Consider the following 19,627-nt stretch of genomic DNA (forward strand, 5'->3'; position numbering starts at 1 on the left):
GACAGAGATAAATGCTCAATATCCCCTGTTGCCCCTTTTCAAATCCACATTGTTTCTTCAGACAATCAGCACCTCATCAATGGTAAATATAGTTCAAATACAAAAGAGTAAAAGACAATTCCCTCTAAATGGATGACAGACATTCTAATTAAGCCCTCAAATAATCACTTCATCTACTAATCAAATGGTGAAGCATCCAAATTCATCAATGAAATCTCATTATTGCAAATCAGTTTATATTGAGAGCTGTATTTCATTGTGTCTTCTATTTTAAGCTGAGCAATCATCAACGAAAGAGGGGTGCTTTCATTTGCATACATGAATATATGCGTTTAATTATAGTTATGTTCATATGTGTAAATGACAGTATTTTTCTCTGCTTGATTGCTATTCCTCATGCAATTCCACCACTAGTGAAAATGCTTTTGTTTGTTTTTTTGTATTTTTCTAATTTAATATTAAGCATTTAATTATGAAAATTGATTAGTGACCTATAAATTATTGATTAGAGAGATTTGGCTATACTTGTGAGGGCCAAATATTCTCACTTATATAGTGAAATATTATGACAACCGACTAAAAAGGCTTATAAATTGTCCAAAACAGGTTTTTATTTAAATCTAGTGTTTTGCACATGTTTCTGACATCGAAAATATCATTAAAATCATATAAAATCAATGGATGTATATGTAATGTCCTCACTAATACAGTAAAACAAACGTGTGTGTGTGTGTGTGTGTGTGTATACTGTATATATACACTATATTGCCAAAAGTATTGGGACACCCCTCAAAATAATTGAATTCAGGTGTTCCAATCACTTCCATGGCCACAGGTGTATAAAGTTAAGCACCTAGGCATGCAGACTGCTTCTATCCAATGGACAAGTCTGGGTTTGGCGGTTGCCAGGAGAACGGTACTTGCCTGACTGCATTGCGCCAAGTGTAAAGTTAGGTGGAGGGGGGATTATGATGAGGGGTTGTTTTTCAGGGGTTGGGCTTGGCCCCTTAGTTCCAGTGAAAGGAACACTTAATGCTTCAGCATATCAAGACATTTTGGACAATTTCATGCTCCCAACTTTGTGGGAACAGTTTGGGGATGGCCCCTTCCTGTTCCAACATGACTGCACACCAGTGCACAAAGCAAGGTCCATAAAGACATGGATGAGCGAGTTTGGTGTGGAGGAACTTGACTGGCCTGCACAGAGTCCTGACCTCAACCCCATAGAACACCTTTGGGATGAATTAGAGCGGAGACTGTGAGCCAGGCCTTCTCGTCCAACATCACTGCCTGACCTCACAAATGCGCTTCTAGAAGAATGGTCAAAAATTCCCATAAACACACTCCTAAACCTTGTGGAAAGCCATCCCAGAAGAGTTGAAGCTGTTATAGCTGCAAAAGGTGTGGGCCAACTCCATATTAAACCCTACGGATTAAGAATGGGATGTCATTAAAGTTCATGTGCACGTAAAGGCATATATATATATATATATATATATATATATATTCAGCTTTGCAATCACAAGAATTTTAAAAGTTTTTTTTTAATTATTTTTTATTATTACTACTGTTTTTACTGTATTTTTGATCAAATGCAGCTGGTTTTGATCAAATTATCACGGTGTGTGTGTGTGTGTGTGTGTGTGTGCGCGTGTGTTCGATACTTACTGCCGTGTGTGTGCATACTTGAATGGGGGAGAGCACAAATTCTGAGTATGGGACACCATACTTGGCTACACATCACGTCACTTTCACTTTCACTTTCATATGCAGTATACAGTCCAAGCAATTAAATGCTGTTTGCTCTTGATGAATATTGACAGAACATTCAGAAAATCAATAATGTATTAAAAAAAATTACAAGCAACATCAAAAAGTTATCAAAAGACATTGCAACATTCTGAAGAGCAATTGATAAGCGTAAATCTTATTACAACAACCACATAACAGCTGGCAGGCAAATCAATAAGAAAACAACACACTGAGACTGTCAGTAATGGTAGAATCATTATACTCTACAACTTCAGTCTCTTAGATAGTTTGAATACACTCAAACTAAGTCTGCCCCCAAAATGATTTTCACTTTATCTCCATGGAAAGGAATGAAATTAGATGTGGCAAGCATAAGGTAGAGTGGAAATCAAATGCGCTGCTTGATCTTTTGTCCTGCATGAAATTAAACTCAAACAGGCTGCATACTGAATTCAGAAGCTTAGGATAAAACAACAAAGAAACGTCAGGGAGAAATAGATCCTGCGCAGAGGTGTAAATGGGGATTGCTAAAGGTTGTCTTCATTCTACATATATTATAAAGTCATGTTAAAAGCATGCAAACAATTAATTCTGATGGCTTATCAGTATATATTACAAAAAAAATTATATTTGAAAAATGCAATGACAAATGAGATTTGAGAAAGAGAATAATGACTTTAATTTCAATATTTTCCTCACACAAAGGCATCAAATGACTTTGAAGAATTGAATAAAGTGCACCAGTTATATGGACTTGCCTTTTGTACTTTCTAAGATCTTGACAGTTTAAACCATCTACTTTCATTTTATTTAAAAGAGCAGCTTGGACATTCATCCTAACATTTCACAGAAAAATCTTGGGTGAGTAAATGATGAAATGTTAATATATGGGTGAAATATTCCTTTAAAACATGTATTGTTTTTAGAAGGATCTGTATTACATATTAGACATATAAACAGCATACATTTAGCACAAAATACAGTTCAAATTTTTGAATGAATGTTTTAATGTTTTAAAGAATGCTCACCAAGGCTGCATTTATTTGAAGTACAGAAATACAGTGATATTTTGAAATATTCTTACAATTTAAAATAACTGTTTTCAAATTTAATATATTGTAAAATGTAATTTATTCATGTGAATAAATTACATTATCACTATCAATGTTAAAAATAGTAGTGCTGCTAAATAATTTTGTGGAAACTGAATGAAAACTTCCTGATAATTTACTCACCCCCATGTCATCTAAGATGTTTATGTCTTTCTTTCTTCAGTCGAAATGAAATTAAGGTTTTTGAGAAAAACATTCCAGGATTTTTCTCCATATAGTGGACTTCACTGGGGACCAATGGGTTAAAGGTCCAAATGTCAGTTTCAGTGCAGTTCTAAAGTAATGCGTGGCGGATAGCAGAACAGTGCATTTGTGGTTATAAAGTATATCCATTTTTATTTCTTTTATATTTTTAAATGACAGATTGATCGCTAGATAAGACCCTTATTCCTCGTGCAGAGCCCTTTGAAGCTGCACTGAAACTGCAATTTGGACCTTCAACCCGTTGAACCCTGTTGAAGTCCACTATATGGAGAAAAATCCTGGAATGTTTTCCTCAAAAACCTTCATTTCTTTTCGACTGAAGAAAGACATGAACATCTTGGATGACATGAGGGTGAGTAAATTATCAGGAAATTTGAATTCTGAAGTGAACTAATCCTTTAATTTATCCTTGCTTTTCTTTCAAAAAACACTCTTTTACTTTTGAGCAGTAGTGTGTGTATACAGTTAAAAGTGGCATAAGGGGAACACGGCTAGTAATGGATTTCCTACAAAACAACTAGCACTGACAAATTCCGATTAAACTTGGATGAAACTGTTCTGGCCCCATAGCAACTCTTTGTATTACAACAAGCAACTGCTTTGCAATAAAGGCTGAATAAAGATTCTGTTTGATTTATATCAGTCATCATCGTTACGCTCGAAGCGTTGACGGGAAACCTCTCATCCACGCCTACACAAACCATTCATCTGTTTCTTCCATGGCACGCTTCCACTCTGAGGTCTTACGTAGATGGAAGACAATGGAGAAGAATATCTGTGTGGCGACTAGTTGAATCACAAGCTGCTTATGCTGCGGTAAGCATAAGGCTGCTGTCTAAAACATGCGGCACACAGAATGCAGAACTGCACAGACTCACAGTGGAAGAAGTTGTTGGTTGAACATTGCTGGACATATCAAATATGATCAGTTTTGTTAGCTAAAGTGTTCAGAGTCAGATCTATCTGGTTTAAAATACAATAGCCTCTTTTCCATGCACCGTCATGCCGAACGGTTCTAAGAACGTTATAGTACGGATCCAGTTATTTCCACTTGAGCTTGTTTCGGCACGGCACCATTACAAACTGTTCTTGGCCCAGAATTCTCAGCAAACATAATTTTAATTTTCTCATTTTAATATTGCATAAATTATACCAATGATAAAACTGCGCTAGATGTTAAGTTTTGTGAAGGATAGCCATGGTAACACTTTAGTTTATGGTCCAATTCTCACTATTAACTAGTTGTTTCTTAGCATGCATATTACTAGGATATTGGCTGTTTATTAGTACTTATAAAGCAGATATTAATGCCTTATTCTCCATTCTACATCCCTTAATCCTACCCAATACCAAAACTTAAAAACTACCTTACTAACTATTAATAAGCAGTGATTAGGAGTTTATTGAGGCAAAAGTCGTAGTTAATAGTTAGTTAATAGTGAGAAATGGACCCTAATCTAAAGTGTGACCAAAGCCACTAGTGAAGCCTTTGGACTGTGTTTATGATCACTATAACATAGAGGTTTTCAATTTGCATAACTGTAAAATATGTATTTTAGGTATGGAATGGCATATTTTGAGTTTTGATATTTGGGATATAGTCATTAGGCTACTTTTGGGCTATTTTTGATTGGCCATTGCGCTAGTCTTGTTACGCAGATCTGGCAACCCTATTTGGCATACACAATGGAAATTCAGCTGTGGGAATGCTAGGGATAGTTCACCCAAAAATGAACATTCTGTCATCATTTACTCACCCTTCAGTTGTTCCAAACCCGATTTACTTCCATAATATTTAATTTTTTCCTGCTATGGAAATCAATGGTTAACGTCAACTGTCTGGTTATCAACATTCTTCAAAATATCCTATTTTGTGTTCAACAGAAGAAAGAAACTCATACAGGTTTGGGCGAGTAAATGATGACATAATTTTAATTTTTAGGTGAACTATCCCTTTAAGAAAGTATGTGTGTTGTCTCACCTGTTGCCCTTTGCTTCTTCCAGTTTCCAGTGAGTAAGGTCACTCCAGGAGCAGAGAGTGATGTTACTGCGGTGATCTGAGAGGGAAGGACGGGTCCCAGCAAGCCTTCCCAGCTGCTACGTGTTCCTGTATGCCACAAAGACAACATGGAAGTAGATTTTACTACGCATGAACCACAGAGACATATTAAGAGAGAGAGAATTACAGATAAAACTGACGGGCAAGCCCTAAATTCAATTCAACTAAAACCAACATAAGGTGATTTTATGTGCTTTTCAGCTGGTCCAGTGTTGATAAACTAGATTACCAGATGGTGGCGCTGCTTTCTATTATCTTGGTAAAGAAAAAAAATCAATGGTTTAAAAACCAACTTAACCAGCTTAAGCTGAAATAAGCTGTTTTTACAGCAGGGATTGCTTTAAGCCATGTTATTTCTTTTTAAACGTGACCAACTGTGAAAAGTAATACTATTAGAGAGATGATGCCAAGGACACTGCAAAATACACAAACATTATGCAGTACAATTCAGTCTGGCTATCCATTTTCCACAAGCTAATAAGGCTATGGATTCTATTCCCAAATCTCAAACCTGTCATAAATAAACCTACAGGAGGACTAATCACTCCTTAGATTGACATCAGCATTGCCTTCATCATTGGGAATCAAAAGAGTGTTTAATTTTACATTCTAACTTATTAAATTCATCAAAGCTTCAATCAAAAGTTGCTCTGACTGATTAAACACTGAAAATGTTGGAAGAGCCTCGAGGCTCTTTCTCATCAACCGGGCCATATTTAACCTTTAATTTTCTAGTGTCTGTCCGAATTCTGCTCAACAGACTCTGCTTCTTCATAAAGGTTAATTACATTTGGCTTCAGCTCTGGGCTGGGCATTGCTGAAATCCAGAGGGGTTGACAGATTGTCAGGTTGAATATGTATGTGCCATTTCCAAGAGCACAGAAAGCAGATGCATTTTTAAAGCATTTGTGATGTTCTGCTTCACAAAATCGGTTGAAGTTATCAAGATTTCGGGATTGTAAATGGCGTTGCCCTTTCTCCTTCTGTAGTTGCCTTTTTAAGCCACAAATTAAGAATGAACCAGTTAAATAATGTAAATTGAAAGAAATTATACTAAAAATAAATCAAAATATTAAAATAAAATAAATATATAAAACAATAAATTGCAAATAAACAAAATAATTATAAACATTTCCAAATGCATTACTTTCACCTAGACAAAAGTACATTGTATGCAAGTGCTGACCAACCCGTATAATGATATAAACTCGCAATTCTGACCTTTTCTCACAATTGCGAGTTTATATCTCACGATATACAGTATAAACAGATATGCGAGATACAGTATAAACTCACAATTGCGAGTTATAAAGTCCACTCAGAATTGCGAGTTTATATTTCACAATTCTGACTTTATAACTCTCAGCTGCGTGTTATAAAGTCAGAATTGTGAGATAAAAAGTTGCAGTTACCTCTTATGTATATATATATATATATATATATATATATATATATATATATATATAAATCCTCCATATGAAATGATGCATGTTGTAAAATTGAAGGGTTAGTTCACCCAAAAAAGAAAAATAAAGACTTTATTCAACAATATTTAGTGATGGGCGATTTCAAAACACTGCTTCATGAAGCTTTGAAGCTTTACGAATCTTTTGTTTCGAATCAGTGGTTCGGAGCGCGTATCAAACTGCCAAAGTCACGCCCCCCCCAGTGGTGAACCACTGAAATTTCGAAACACTTATGGTGTAACGAAGCCTCATTTACTGAAATCACGTGACTTCGGGAGTTTGATGTGTGCTCCGAACCACTGATTTGAAACAAAAGATTCGTAAAGCACCGAAGCTTCATGAAGCAGTGTTTTGAAATCTCCCATCACTAGATACTGTTAAATATGAAAGTCGTTATTTTTTTTATTTTTTTTTGGCACACAAAAAGTATTCTCGTCACTTCAAAACATTAAGGTTGAACCACTGTAGTCACATGAACTGTTTTAAATATGTCTTTAGTAGCTTTCTGGGCATTGAAAGTGTTAATTATCTTGCTGTCAATGGAGGACTCACTGAGTCATCAGATTTTATCACAAATATCTTAATTTGTGTTCTAAAGATGAACGAAGGTCTTACGGGTGTGGTCATTTTTGGGTGAACTAACCCTTTAAATGTAGCAGTCTAGAATAAATCATTACATTTGTTAATATTTCTGACACTGGAACCTCACTTCATTATGAAAGAATATGCTGCTGCGTCCCAGTTCACCTACTTATACTATGCTCTAAAAGTATGTACTGGTTTTGTCTGTCTCGCGCATCCTCCATCTTTGTAGTTTTTCTACCACATTTGTAGTTCTAATTGAATCCTCGTCCATGCGCAATGAGTTGTGGGAAATATTAACTGTTAGAGTGTGGATCTGCACTTCGAATTCTAACCAGAAATAGTAGATCATCTGGGTATCTTTGGAATACTCATTTCAACATACTACGATTTGGAACACACTAATTCTAATTTCAAATACTCGCACGTTATTTTTCTTTAGGATGGATAGTATGTGAATTGGGATGCAGCATCAGTCTCTGTTGTGTCCTGTCAGTTACTTTTTTGAAAAGATGTATAGTGCATTATGGGAGTTAAATGAAGAGGGAGATGATGAGATCTGCTCATTAAAACATTTAATGATGCATGAACTCATGATTTGCATCTGTTCACTGAAACAATACGGCTGATCTTGCCATTGCTTTCATATCCAGGAGACTCACCAACAGACACACACAAAAATGCTGGATTGATAACCTTGGGCAGCTATAGATCATTACTACACTTCATGATGTCTGGCTTGTCTCTAGGTTACTGGGCATTAGCTTTCATTTATTTCACTCAAAGTTGCATATGTTGTGAGGCTTGCGCTGTTTCGCTACTCTTGAGGACGCGTCTCACACATATCTCATCAATCTTGAATTAGCTGCTTGTCTTGTGTATAAAAAGATGAGATCGTTTAATGAGAACAGGCACGCAAGGCCTCGGTTAAAAGATGTCTTCCAGCTTTGTCATTAAATAATTAAAAGCGCATGATCAAAAACCTGAAAACTGATTAAAGCTACCAAAATCAACAGCGAGAGCGTAGCGTTCACTGTCTCTGCCCTAGTACTGCTTTTCCAGTGCTAAATTATGACATGAGGTCAAGTAAACGATCTCAATTTTGAGTGAACTGTCCCTTTAAACACTTTTTTTTCCTTCTCACACAGTAATGCTTTGAGGATAAAAAAGGACGAATTTGCTCATAAAGATACAGAGCCGTCCTGTATAAACCCGTCCTCACCCTGAAGTGAGCGAAACAGGGTCGATCGGTATATTACTCTTGGGAAGGTTAAGAGACTTTGATGCGTTTTGATGTCAGAACTGATGGGATAGAGGGTGACAAGAGGACATTATCTGTAATCTGTTGTTATGAAGGCATCAGACAGAGCAAGTGAAAGCTTTGGGAATGACCTGTATATGAAAAATGGTTGCTAGGGGTGAGAGACAGAGACCTTTACAGCCGACATGATGTGAGGTGAATGTTTAAGGTTAAAATGCAAGGTCTAAAACTGTGCATTCTGCTGCTACACTTTTAAACATAAAGGTTCTTTGGCATCGGTGGTTCTATGAAGAAACTTTAACATCCATAGAACCTTTCCATTCCACAATAGTGGAAAAAAGTTCTTTAGAATATTTAAATGTTCTTAACTGTAATATAATAATTGTTCATTTAAGAACTGCTTAATGAATTTTTTTTTTTCTTTTGTTTGGGGTGATGGGGGTGGTAACAAAAATGGTTCTTCTATTGCATCACTGCATGTGAAAACACCCTTTTGAAACTTTTATGTTTATGTTGAAGTGTGTAGCTGTCCATTATTTGGTTTGAAGTTGTAGTCTAATGTTTTCAGGCTAATCTAAGGCTCTGTTCCAAAACCAAGTGAGCTTCCTTGCTGTTTACAGCCTATATAGGCAACATCTGAAAAGAAATGAAACCTCATACAGGATACTGATTTTGACCATTCTAGCTGTGCACGGGGGACTTGCCTCATAATTGATTCCAATAGAGTTTGGCATTAGCATGTTGTTAGTCTAATGATGCATAAAAATACACAGCACACACGAATAGTGGGCAAAATAGCATCGCATGACTTATAGATATATTTATAAACATTTGTGGTGCAGGAATGCGTTCTAAAACCTGGAATCGAGTTCCATCGTCCCGAAGTCATTGGGATTTTTGAATGGGTTTAAAGGTCTGAGATTTATGGAAGCATGTTTCCGCCACTAAATAAAAAAATAAAAAAAGGATGTGACTTTTTATCTCCCAATTCTAATTTTTTTCTTGCAACTATGAGTTTGCATCTCACAATTCTGACTTTTGTGAGATTTAAACTCACAATTGTGAGTTATAAAGTCAGAATTGCATGATATAAAGTCAGAATTGCACAATATAAAGTCAGAATAGTGAGATATAAAGTCAGATTTGCATGTTATTGTCAGAACTGTGATCACAATTCTGACTTTTTTTCCTCGCAGTTGTTTATATCAAGAAATTCTGACTTTATATCTCACAATTCCAACTTTTTTTTGCGGAATTGCGAGATATGAACTTACAATCGCGTCTTATAAAGTCAGGATTGCGAGATATAAACTCTTTTTTTCTCAGAATTACGAGTTTATATCTCACAATTCTGACTTTATAACATAAAATTGCGAGTTATAAAGTCAGAAATGTGAGATATAAACTCGCAATTCTGAGAAAAAAAGTCAGTCTTTTTTTCCCTCACAACTGGACATTATATCACGCAATTGCAAGTTTATATCTCACAATTCTGACTTTATAACTTGCAATTCTGACTTTATATCACACAATTCTGACTTTATAACTGATATAACTCGCAATTGCGAGAGAAAAAGTCAGAATTCTGAGATAAAAAGTCGCAATTACCTTTTATATTTTTTATTTCATGGCAGAAACAAGCTTCCATAGTGATTAACACAAGTTTAAAGGGATAGTTCACCCAAAAATGAAAATTATGTCATCATTCACTCGCCCTTAAATTGTTGTACCTGTATACATTTCTTTGTTCTGCTGAACACAAAGGAAGATATTTTGAAGGAAGTTTGTAACCAGGCCGCTTTTCGGCACCACTGACTTCCATAGTAGGAAAAAAAAAAAATTATGGAAGTCAATGGTGCCACAGAATTGTTCAGTTTCCCATATTCTTCAAAATATATTCCTTTGTGTTCAACAGAACAAAGAAATGTATACAGGTTTGGAACAACATGAGGGTTAGTAAATGATGACAGAATTTTAATTTTTGGGTGAACTATCCCTTTAAGGACATAAAATATATCAGTAAACCCTATTTTAGTTTGCTGACAGCCTAACTTTAGCTTTTTCTTCAAATTGTATTTTGAAATTATACAGCCTCCAGACGTGCCGACCTGAGTTACGCACAGGTTTGTATATCTATTTCCAAATATTAGCATAATCTAGTTCCGAACGGACCACATCTTTTATTAGATGCATTTGTCATAAAGAAAGAGGCTGCAATGCACCCATTGTGTATCCCACTAATTTGTATCAATTTACAATTCCTGTCATGCTCATGCAACCACGAGAATAATAAATGTTTATTTATTTGGGAAGCAGAACAGCCTCTTCATTATGAATGAGAATGTATTGCTACTGCTGACACTGAACCTTGACTGAAGCCCCTTACCTGATTGTATCTGCCCACCAAAACGATTCGCTGGCCTCACCATCAGACACGCTTCTGTAACTTCTGATTATATTCACTCAGAGCCGGTAGCTGGTCAATTTTTATGGACCTTTCATCACCAGCCCATTTAAACAAGATCACCACCATGAAGGTGCTATGCAATCATCCTCAAAGTGAATTTAAGTCAGTAGTTATTAGGGAAAAAACATGCATCACATTACTGTAAGTCAAGATTGTTGATCATCGCAGAAAAAGAGAGGCCATTTCTAAAACAGAATCGTCGCATGCCGCCGTTGCGGCTGGTTAGGACAAAAACTCTGATTAACATGGAAAAGATAACTTTTATCGCGTGTCGCGGCGTCGCGTCGTGTCTAGTTAGGACACGGTGTAAGGTACAGTAACGCCTAATTTTGATGGTCCACTTTAGACGTTCTACTAACTATGAGTAACTTTGCAACTACATGTCAAATAACTCTCATTAGAGTGTTATAGACTGTCTAATATCTGCTAACACTTTATTTCGATACTCCCACAACAGACGTTCTACGGACAGGTCAGTAGAATAAGTTAACGTACTTGCAAACCCTAACACCTAGCAGTCTACTACAGTACTTATACTGTAATAAGAGTTAGTTGACATGCAGTTGCAAAGTTATTTATAGTAGAATGACCATAAAAATAAAGTGTAACCTTTAAAATGACTATTTTCTGTTTCAATATACTTTAATTTTTTATTTTTTTTTTTGTCCAAAGGCCTTAATAAAAATAAAAAAACAAAGATATGACATCCAAAGTATGTAAGGTAGTACAACTAGATCTCTTTTACCGAATCCAAAAGGTTTTCATTATATTTTGCTACATATAAAGGTATTTTAAAGATTTTGAAGTGTCAAAAGGTCATTCGGTTTAACCGTCCAAAGGCCAATACAGCCATTTCATTTGTGTTTAAAATATCTGTAATAAATGTGTATATATTTATAACGTCATATATCAACAAAGTGCAAAATGGTATTAAAATTATGTGTAGAAGCAGTTGCTTTGTTATGAAAAAGAATGCCCGGAAAAATGAATTTCACTGATGTCATTCGGGGGAAAGTAACCAATATAAAGGGACCAAGTCATGCGGTCAATGTCATGTGACAGGATGTGACATCATTTAGACAACTGCAAAGGATCACATGGTTGTAACTAACTCTCTCTTAACTATTTGAAAAATTCACGTTTTCACTCGCTCATACGCATGTCCCGAAACATCAGGTCATTCTGTACAACCGCTGTAAAACATGGAAAATGTTGGAATATTTTAAAAACTTGTACTAAATATAAAATGTTTGATTGTCCTTTTGCCAGCTAGCTAGATATCAGCCTGTTAGCATTGTTTGAATATTCGGTATAACCAAAAGTGTCATTCTGTAAAACCAAAATTTTGCTTAAACCAAATGACTTTTTTAGTGACAAATTTTGTCCATCTTGTAAAAAATGACAAAAGCAGTGTTAATTGATTATAAAAACCACATAATCTGATTGTTAGCACTTAATAAAACTTTATTTTTAAAATTATTTATATCTCCATTATGTTTTTTACACTTTTAAAAACCTTATTCATCAATGACCCATATATATAAGTATTAATTTCTTAAAAATAATTAAATAAAAACTGAACTACCCCAAACTTTTGAATGGTAGTGTACATGTGGCAAAGTTTTCTATTAAAAGTTGATCAGTAAGGATTTGCCAAAAGAGAATTCAATCTGAATCAATAAAAACTATTTTGAATGAACCAAATCTCTCAAAGGTCCGGTTGTTTTTCTCAACAGTACATGAAAAGACATCTCAAGTTACTTGAGTTTAAAGTTTTCTGTTCCCAAAACACCTTTTGGGTCATTTGAACAGAACATCCAGCTCTTATATCAATGCAGTTCAGGTTTTAATAACTATTGATGTGCTCACCATATAAATCACATTTCTGCCTCTCACTTTATCAAACTCTAGGGAACAATGATGCTGCTTTTATTTACGTATAATGTGCAATAATATCACATGCTGTGAGATAATTAAACCTACGGCTTCAAAACTCCATGCTTCATAATCCATTTTTGTGAGTCATGTTATTTACGACAAACTCAGAGTCTCCGAGCACTGGATGCCTCTCCCTTCCATTTCAAACCTCGCCCTGCCAAAACATCTCGTATCAAAGAAACAAAAGAATAAAATGTGACCTAGTTGAGTCCCACGGCACATCAAACGCACATCAGAATCAATGAGCGAAGACGTGCGGCGCATCTGCCAAGAATCGCGAGCATTTTAACTCCGGAGACTCCTGTTGGCCTTAAGACGCAACAGAACCGAAGGCTTTCTTTCTTTTTTTTTTTTTTTGGAGGCATCAAGAACTCCCTCTTGTGAGCTCAACCGAGTGGCCCAAGGGCGAGAGTGTTTTGGGAGAGATGAGTTGAATGTTAAAAGCTGTGCTTAAACTCTTCCTTTAATTAATTCTGGGAATAATTATGAAAAGCCCAGTGTGGGTTGGAGTTTAGTGCCTGAGAGATTTAGGTTATCTGGGTGTGGGCCAGCTAAAAACAAAATGAATTTTATATTTTACATCATCAGCCTATGATCCTTTGATTGGATAATGGGTTTCAATTTTAACAATTATTGCATTCATTATTGTAGCCAAAAGTAATCCCAGTTATAATAGCCATGAAATTGATATACGCTATCAGATGCAGCTTCTGAAGGCTTCTAAGATTTCACTTTCTGAAGTTGTGGAGTTGCAACCTATTCTGTCAGTCTTTTATTGGACCCAAATATCTGGTTTGTCACGGCAGCCAAAGTGAGGCTCTTACCCCTTTTAGGCTGTCATGCGACGACGGTTCTTTCCAAAACTTTGAGGATGAATTTCTGTTTGTAATATTGCCCTGTCATATAAAAATGACAACACAATTTCACAAGCTCTCGTCGTTGCAGCACTTCGGCATTGGCCTGCGTTCGATATCTCTCCCTGTAATTTTCCCATCAAGTGGCACTTTAATCAGTCTTATTTCTATATTTGGGAAAACTGATTGAAATACTGTTTTATACAATCACGAAATTGCACATAAATACATGGCGCACACGTACACACACTGGCAAACGTTGTCGACCTACGCTTTCCGATACTGATCTACCATTCTCTTTTTGAAGGATGTCACGCTTCAGCAGTGCATTGTGGGAGGCCAATCAGACCTGTCGCGCCAAGGTTGCCACCCTTGGCCTTACTAATCTCCCCAAACAGATCCATCTAAAGATCAGGTAAACAAAAGGCCTCAGATGCGTGACATTAATTTGGGAATTACACGGATCAGCAGGACCACAAAAACCCAAGGAGACAGGGTAAGTGAGGAACTCAAAATGCAGGCAGTTTGAATATCTACGTCTGAATTCCAAAAACTTAAATTCAAAATCTGTTGTTGCATTGGGCCTCCTTTTTTGGATCTTTCACCTATTTGGGATAGTTCACCTAGAAATAAAAATTCATCATTTATTCACCCTCATGTCGATCCAAACCTGCACGACTCTTTATTTTGTGGAACATAAAAGAAGTTATTTGGAAAAATTTTGTTTTTGTCCATATAATAAAAGTTAGTAGGGTCTTTTTTTAATCTGTTTTGGCTGAACAATCCCTCTAACCATGGCATCGTCAATGTGTTTGTTCAGATAGATGGACGATACTTGGGTTGAGATCAAACAAAGGAGTACAAATACAGAAAGCATCAACTAAATGGACAGATACATTAAGTGCATATGGGAGGACGTGCAAATGGGCCTTTTTGGACTCAGCAGTTTAAATAAAAGAAGGGAAGCATACTGGAAATCAAAGTCTACAAGAAACACAAATCAATACCAGCTGTTTGATTCTGATAACCCACTAGAACAAAAGTTCAGGGTCATTACAAGACTTCACTTCTGGGGCAAATAATGGGCAAACCAGCTCAGACTTTTGAAATAAGGAAGCTCAATGCTTCAAAAGACAGAAGTGAGCATTGGCTAAAGAACCAATAGTAAATGCATCAAAACAACAGTAAGAACAGGGGAACAACATGTTTTTATCTCATTTTTGGTTCAAGTTCCAGAATTTTACTCAACCAAATGCATTTTGGGTAAATGCATACGCATTTACCCAAACACAAAATACAGGTGAGATAATATAATAAATGCAGTTCAATGGAACAAAGGATGTGCAGATTATATATCAAAACAACCAATTTGTAAGAACACTGTCCAACATAGATGAGCGAAAATGTAGGGATACAATGACAAAGAATATTTAGGAATATATGTCGACAACTATTCTATTAGTAAAAACAAGTAAAGCCCTATCATATAGTGACTTTTACTACAATGTAAAATGTAAAAACAAATATATATTTCATAGTTGTAAATAAAACAATGATTATGGAGTACATTTTACAAGAAAATACTATTTCAGTTTTTCTACTTCAAAATTTGTATGGTATGAGTAATGTATGGTATAAAGGTGACTATACAGCACAAAAGGTACTGTAAAAACAAAGAAACATTTATAGTAATATAAAGGGGCGTTTCCTCCAAGGAGGCAAGGGAGGCAGTGCCTCCTCTTCAAAAAAAAAAAAAAAAAAAAAAAAAAAAAATCCATATTACAAAAATAAAACAATGCAAATATTACAAGATGTGACATTAAAAAGTGTATAAATCACTCGTTTTTCTAAAACAGTACTGTCCAACAGCGACACCCACAGGTAAACTCTCTAGCCTCCCCTGAGCCCATTGAGTTTTAACAGATCCCCTAAAGCATGCGGTGGGTTTGGTGGGGGCAATTGAATAAATGAGGGAAAGTCATGTGAGGGGAGGCAATGCCTCCACCACGCTATGATTGGAAAGGATGGGTTATGATTGGATATGACTTGTTGGTGCGATAAATCCCGCCTCTTGTTTTGGAAGAGATGTAAAAATGTTGCTCGCCACTGATGTAAGTGTACGAACAATCATAAAATAGATGTTTTAAATAATCTTATAACTGTCTTTGAATAAGCAAATAAGTGCAGCTGCCACTGAAAATGAGTTCATCACTGCTTTCAGGTTGTTAATCAAGTCACTAACTAAAATTAAACCAAAGGAGATCCTGCTCCTGTTTATACATTCACTGGCATATATTTGCAATTTTACTTGATTACCTGATTTATTAAAAACGAGGGAAAAATATTTATTCCAGCATGGGAATTGAACCCAGGCTGCTCTACATAGAAAGCACTCACTTCTGCATAAATCTAATGGTGCATAATAACATGAGCTTTTCTTAAAATTGAAATCAAGTTTTAATTTTTTGTTTTTTACTTGATGCGCTACATTGAAACACACTTCATTTGTGTGGACTGACAATAACAATGGTGCGCCGAGGAAACCCCAGAAGCTCAGACACAATTCAAACACTGAGGCTCGCAACTCCCACGACGATCCCCAGTCTTTGTGACTGTAAAGAGGTTTAACTTCTGGAACAATTAGTGTTCAGCCAGACATCTGAGCAGAGGCAGTCCCTGATTGTTTCCTAAATTGTTGTATCGAAAGAGGCAAAGAAGTACAAGTGAAACATGGAGCATATTAAAGCTAAGCGAGTGTTCTCACTACATGGTAGGGCTTTCACGACTACTCTTCTTTATATAAATTAAAATATTTCATTATTACAGCACACTTTGTTTTGAATAAGGCAGCAAAGACTTTCATGCAATGTCCTTTCTGTGATATGGCTATTTGCTTGCTCTTCATTATGTGCCCTGTTCTGTTTGTCTTACTAATGAATTTGGATTTAATTTGAGATCTAGATAACAGGACATGGATGTACTCCTGTCCCTTGGAAGTGCTGGGTCAATAGAGATTACAAGAGGGAAGTAAGTCAATTATACTAAATGGCATTTTCCATCTGTGAAGAACATCTCCTGTTTTAAAGGTCACTTAGGAATATTAGACAGGTGTTCAATCTTGCTCCTGGACATCTACGTACATTTCTGCAGAGGTTATAAGTAACAGAAGGCACACCTAAAAGTCTAAACAAAAATGAACTGAGCTGTGTCTGAAAAATGTTGCCTTCACGGGCAGTAAACAGGCATAAAGTGTATGCATAAAGGACATGTCTGAATTTAATTCAGTTTCTAAAGATCTAAATCAGTGGTTTTCATTTAAAACTTTATAAACCCAGACAGCCGTACGCATCGATTTATAGTGAAAGAGTAACCTTTGACCTGAGGCATGATGTCACAGAAGCGCAGAGGATAAGCCAAAACAAAACCCGGTCCCGAGTTAGAAGTCTAAAATGAGAATTTTTAAAGAGAAATGTTGGAGGATTTCGATATAAGAGACGAGGAGCTTGAATTTTTTGCCCAACCCTATTTTTTTGATCGGCATGGGGCTTACGCTACTCCTAACGTAGGAGAGGTTACTCTTTTGGAGTATGGGTGTCTGCAGATAGCTAGTTATTATAGTTTATAAAGTTTTAAATATGGATATTTTGGTAACACTTTAGTATAGGGAACACATATTCACTATTAACTGCGACTTTTCCCTCAATAAAATCTTAATTTTAATAGTTAAGATAGTTGTTAAGTTTAGGTATTGGGTAAGATTGATAATAAGGCATTAATATGTGCTTAATATGTACTAATAAACAGCCGATATTCCAGTAATATGCATGCTAATAAGCAACTAGTTAAAAGACCCTAAAATAAAGTGTTACCGTAAAAAATATGGATTATTTTTATGATGAATGGATGCACTTTTTTGGGCTTCAAAATCTCGAGCCCCATTCACTACCATTATAAAGCTTGGAAGAGCCAGGATATATTTTAATATAACTCCGACTGTGTTCGTCTGAAGGACGATAGTCATATATACACTATATCATATATGTATCAATCATATACACTGGTTTGAGGGTGAGTAAATCACTTTCATTTTTGGGTGAACTATCCCTTTAAAATAGCTAAATAAACAGACCTTCCAACTTTTAAAGGGGATGAGAAAATGCTTACCATACCTTCTATTGTTGATTTTTTAAAGATTTGTGTCCAACCAACCTAGTATTATGATACAAAATGCATTTGTCACTTGTTTAAAACTAGACAAATCACACATCTTGTGCAACAAAGAAAAACATATGGGCCACCCATAATGAGTTTTGTACAGTGAATTCTTGGCTCATGTATGTGTAATATAAATCATATTTTAAAAAATCCAATGTTCAATTTTAAAAACATTGTTTTAAAGACAAACTCATTTGAGAAAGAAAGTTCAATTGACATGCTGTTAAGGTGCTTGGCAAGCTTTATGAGATCAGCATTTTTCAAGGTGCCCAAAAATGCTGCCTGTTAAGTCACTGATTTTCTGGTCAGTGAGGCAGCAAAGGTTTTAGTGGTGAACAGCATTACAGACAACATAAACCAGCCTCGAAGTGTGTGGAAGTTTATGTCAGTCTAAGTTGGCCTTTTTAGCAGGAACTGACACTTTTTTCTTTGTTGGGTTTCTGAGCACTCAAGGATTCAAAAGTACTTTGCAGAAAATTTCACAAGTGTTTTTCATTTAGCGATGGACACAGAGATTAAATGAACACATACAGAGTGGGTGCTGATGTTGCCTAAAACGCTGGCCTTGATTCTAAACACATATTCCACTTAAATTAAGTGGGAACAAAGACTGAACGAGAGAGAGATCCTGAAGAGCGTCTGAAGTACTGTTCTCAGAGGTGAGTGGAAAATTAAATCAAAGAGACTGTGATCAGGACACTATCATGATGTAACACTTTGTAAGGTTGACATGTTGAGAAAACAAACATCCCCATTTATGTGTACAAGTGTTGTGTAGTGTCAGCGTGCAAGATACTGGCAATACTGACGTATTCTTTCAGATCATAACAAACACATGCATACTTCTAACAGAGAACTTCAAAACTCCTTGAAATGACTTGATGAGAACAGTTTGCTTTCCTGTGGTGTATTTTCTATTCAAACAGGAAGTTGGGGCGGCTCCATTGTTTTAAAATAGCCAATAGCCTTTAGTTTACATTACAGCTGATTTGCTACTTGTTAACCATTGTGAAAAAGACTTGTGCTTACACTGAAAAAAATTATTTTTGCTGCTTGTTCAAATTGCTTAATTAAAATGAGCTAAAGCAACACAATTGCTATACATTTTGCCCTAACTTAATTTGATTGTGTTCAATCCACTTAAATATATATAAAATTGAAGTTTACTTATTCCGTTTGTGTTGGGATTACATGAATGATTTGTGTTGCATTAACTGAAACTGGGCGTTCAGCATGCTTTGCATATGGCTCAATCAAGAGAGAGTAAATGTTGAAATTAAGTGTTATAATCTTATAATTTAGCGTGACAATAAAATATATGAAATTTAATTGGATGAATGAATATGTGAAACTGAATGCCTGAATCATGTTAGGGAGCCATATAAAATTCACTTTGAGTCTACTTAATTGGGTCACTTAAAATGACTTAATTCCATGATGATGAAGTTATATGAACAAATTATGTTTGTTTAACTTAATTGATTCATGTGGAACCGATGTACAAAATTAAATCATGTAAATCCAACAACCTTTTTTTTTTTCAGTGTAATTGTATTTGAACTTGAAGTGTACTTTAAATCTTAATAGTATATTAAAAAAATAACAACTGTACCTGCAGATAACAATATTATCGAAATAAAAGACCACTTACTTTCATGACTGTTTTAACACACTTAACAAGTACACTTTGTTATGCAAAATTAAAAGTTTTACTTTA

General features: G+C 35.7%; 1 protein-coding gene across 1 annotated transcript in view; it reads right to left on the reverse strand.

The window, feature by feature from the left end:
• Positions 1–19,627, reverse strand: part of tcerg1l (transcription elongation regulator 1 like) — a 94,466-nt gene that overhangs the window by 20,719 nt on the left and 54,120 nt on the right. The window contains exon 6 of the mRNA XM_051915416.1: positions 5,050–5,175. Within this exon, the coding sequence (XP_051771376.1) occupies positions 5,050–5,175 (126 nt within the window). The remainder of the gene's footprint in view (positions 1–5,049; positions 5,176–19,627) is intronic.

The sequence above is a fragment of the Ctenopharyngodon idella genome, chromosome 12, assembly GCF_019924925.1.
Source record: "Ctenopharyngodon idella isolate HZGC_01 chromosome 12, HZGC01, whole genome shotgun sequence".
Taxonomy (NCBI): Eukaryota; Metazoa; Chordata; class Actinopteri; order Cypriniformes; family Xenocyprididae; genus Ctenopharyngodon; species Ctenopharyngodon idella.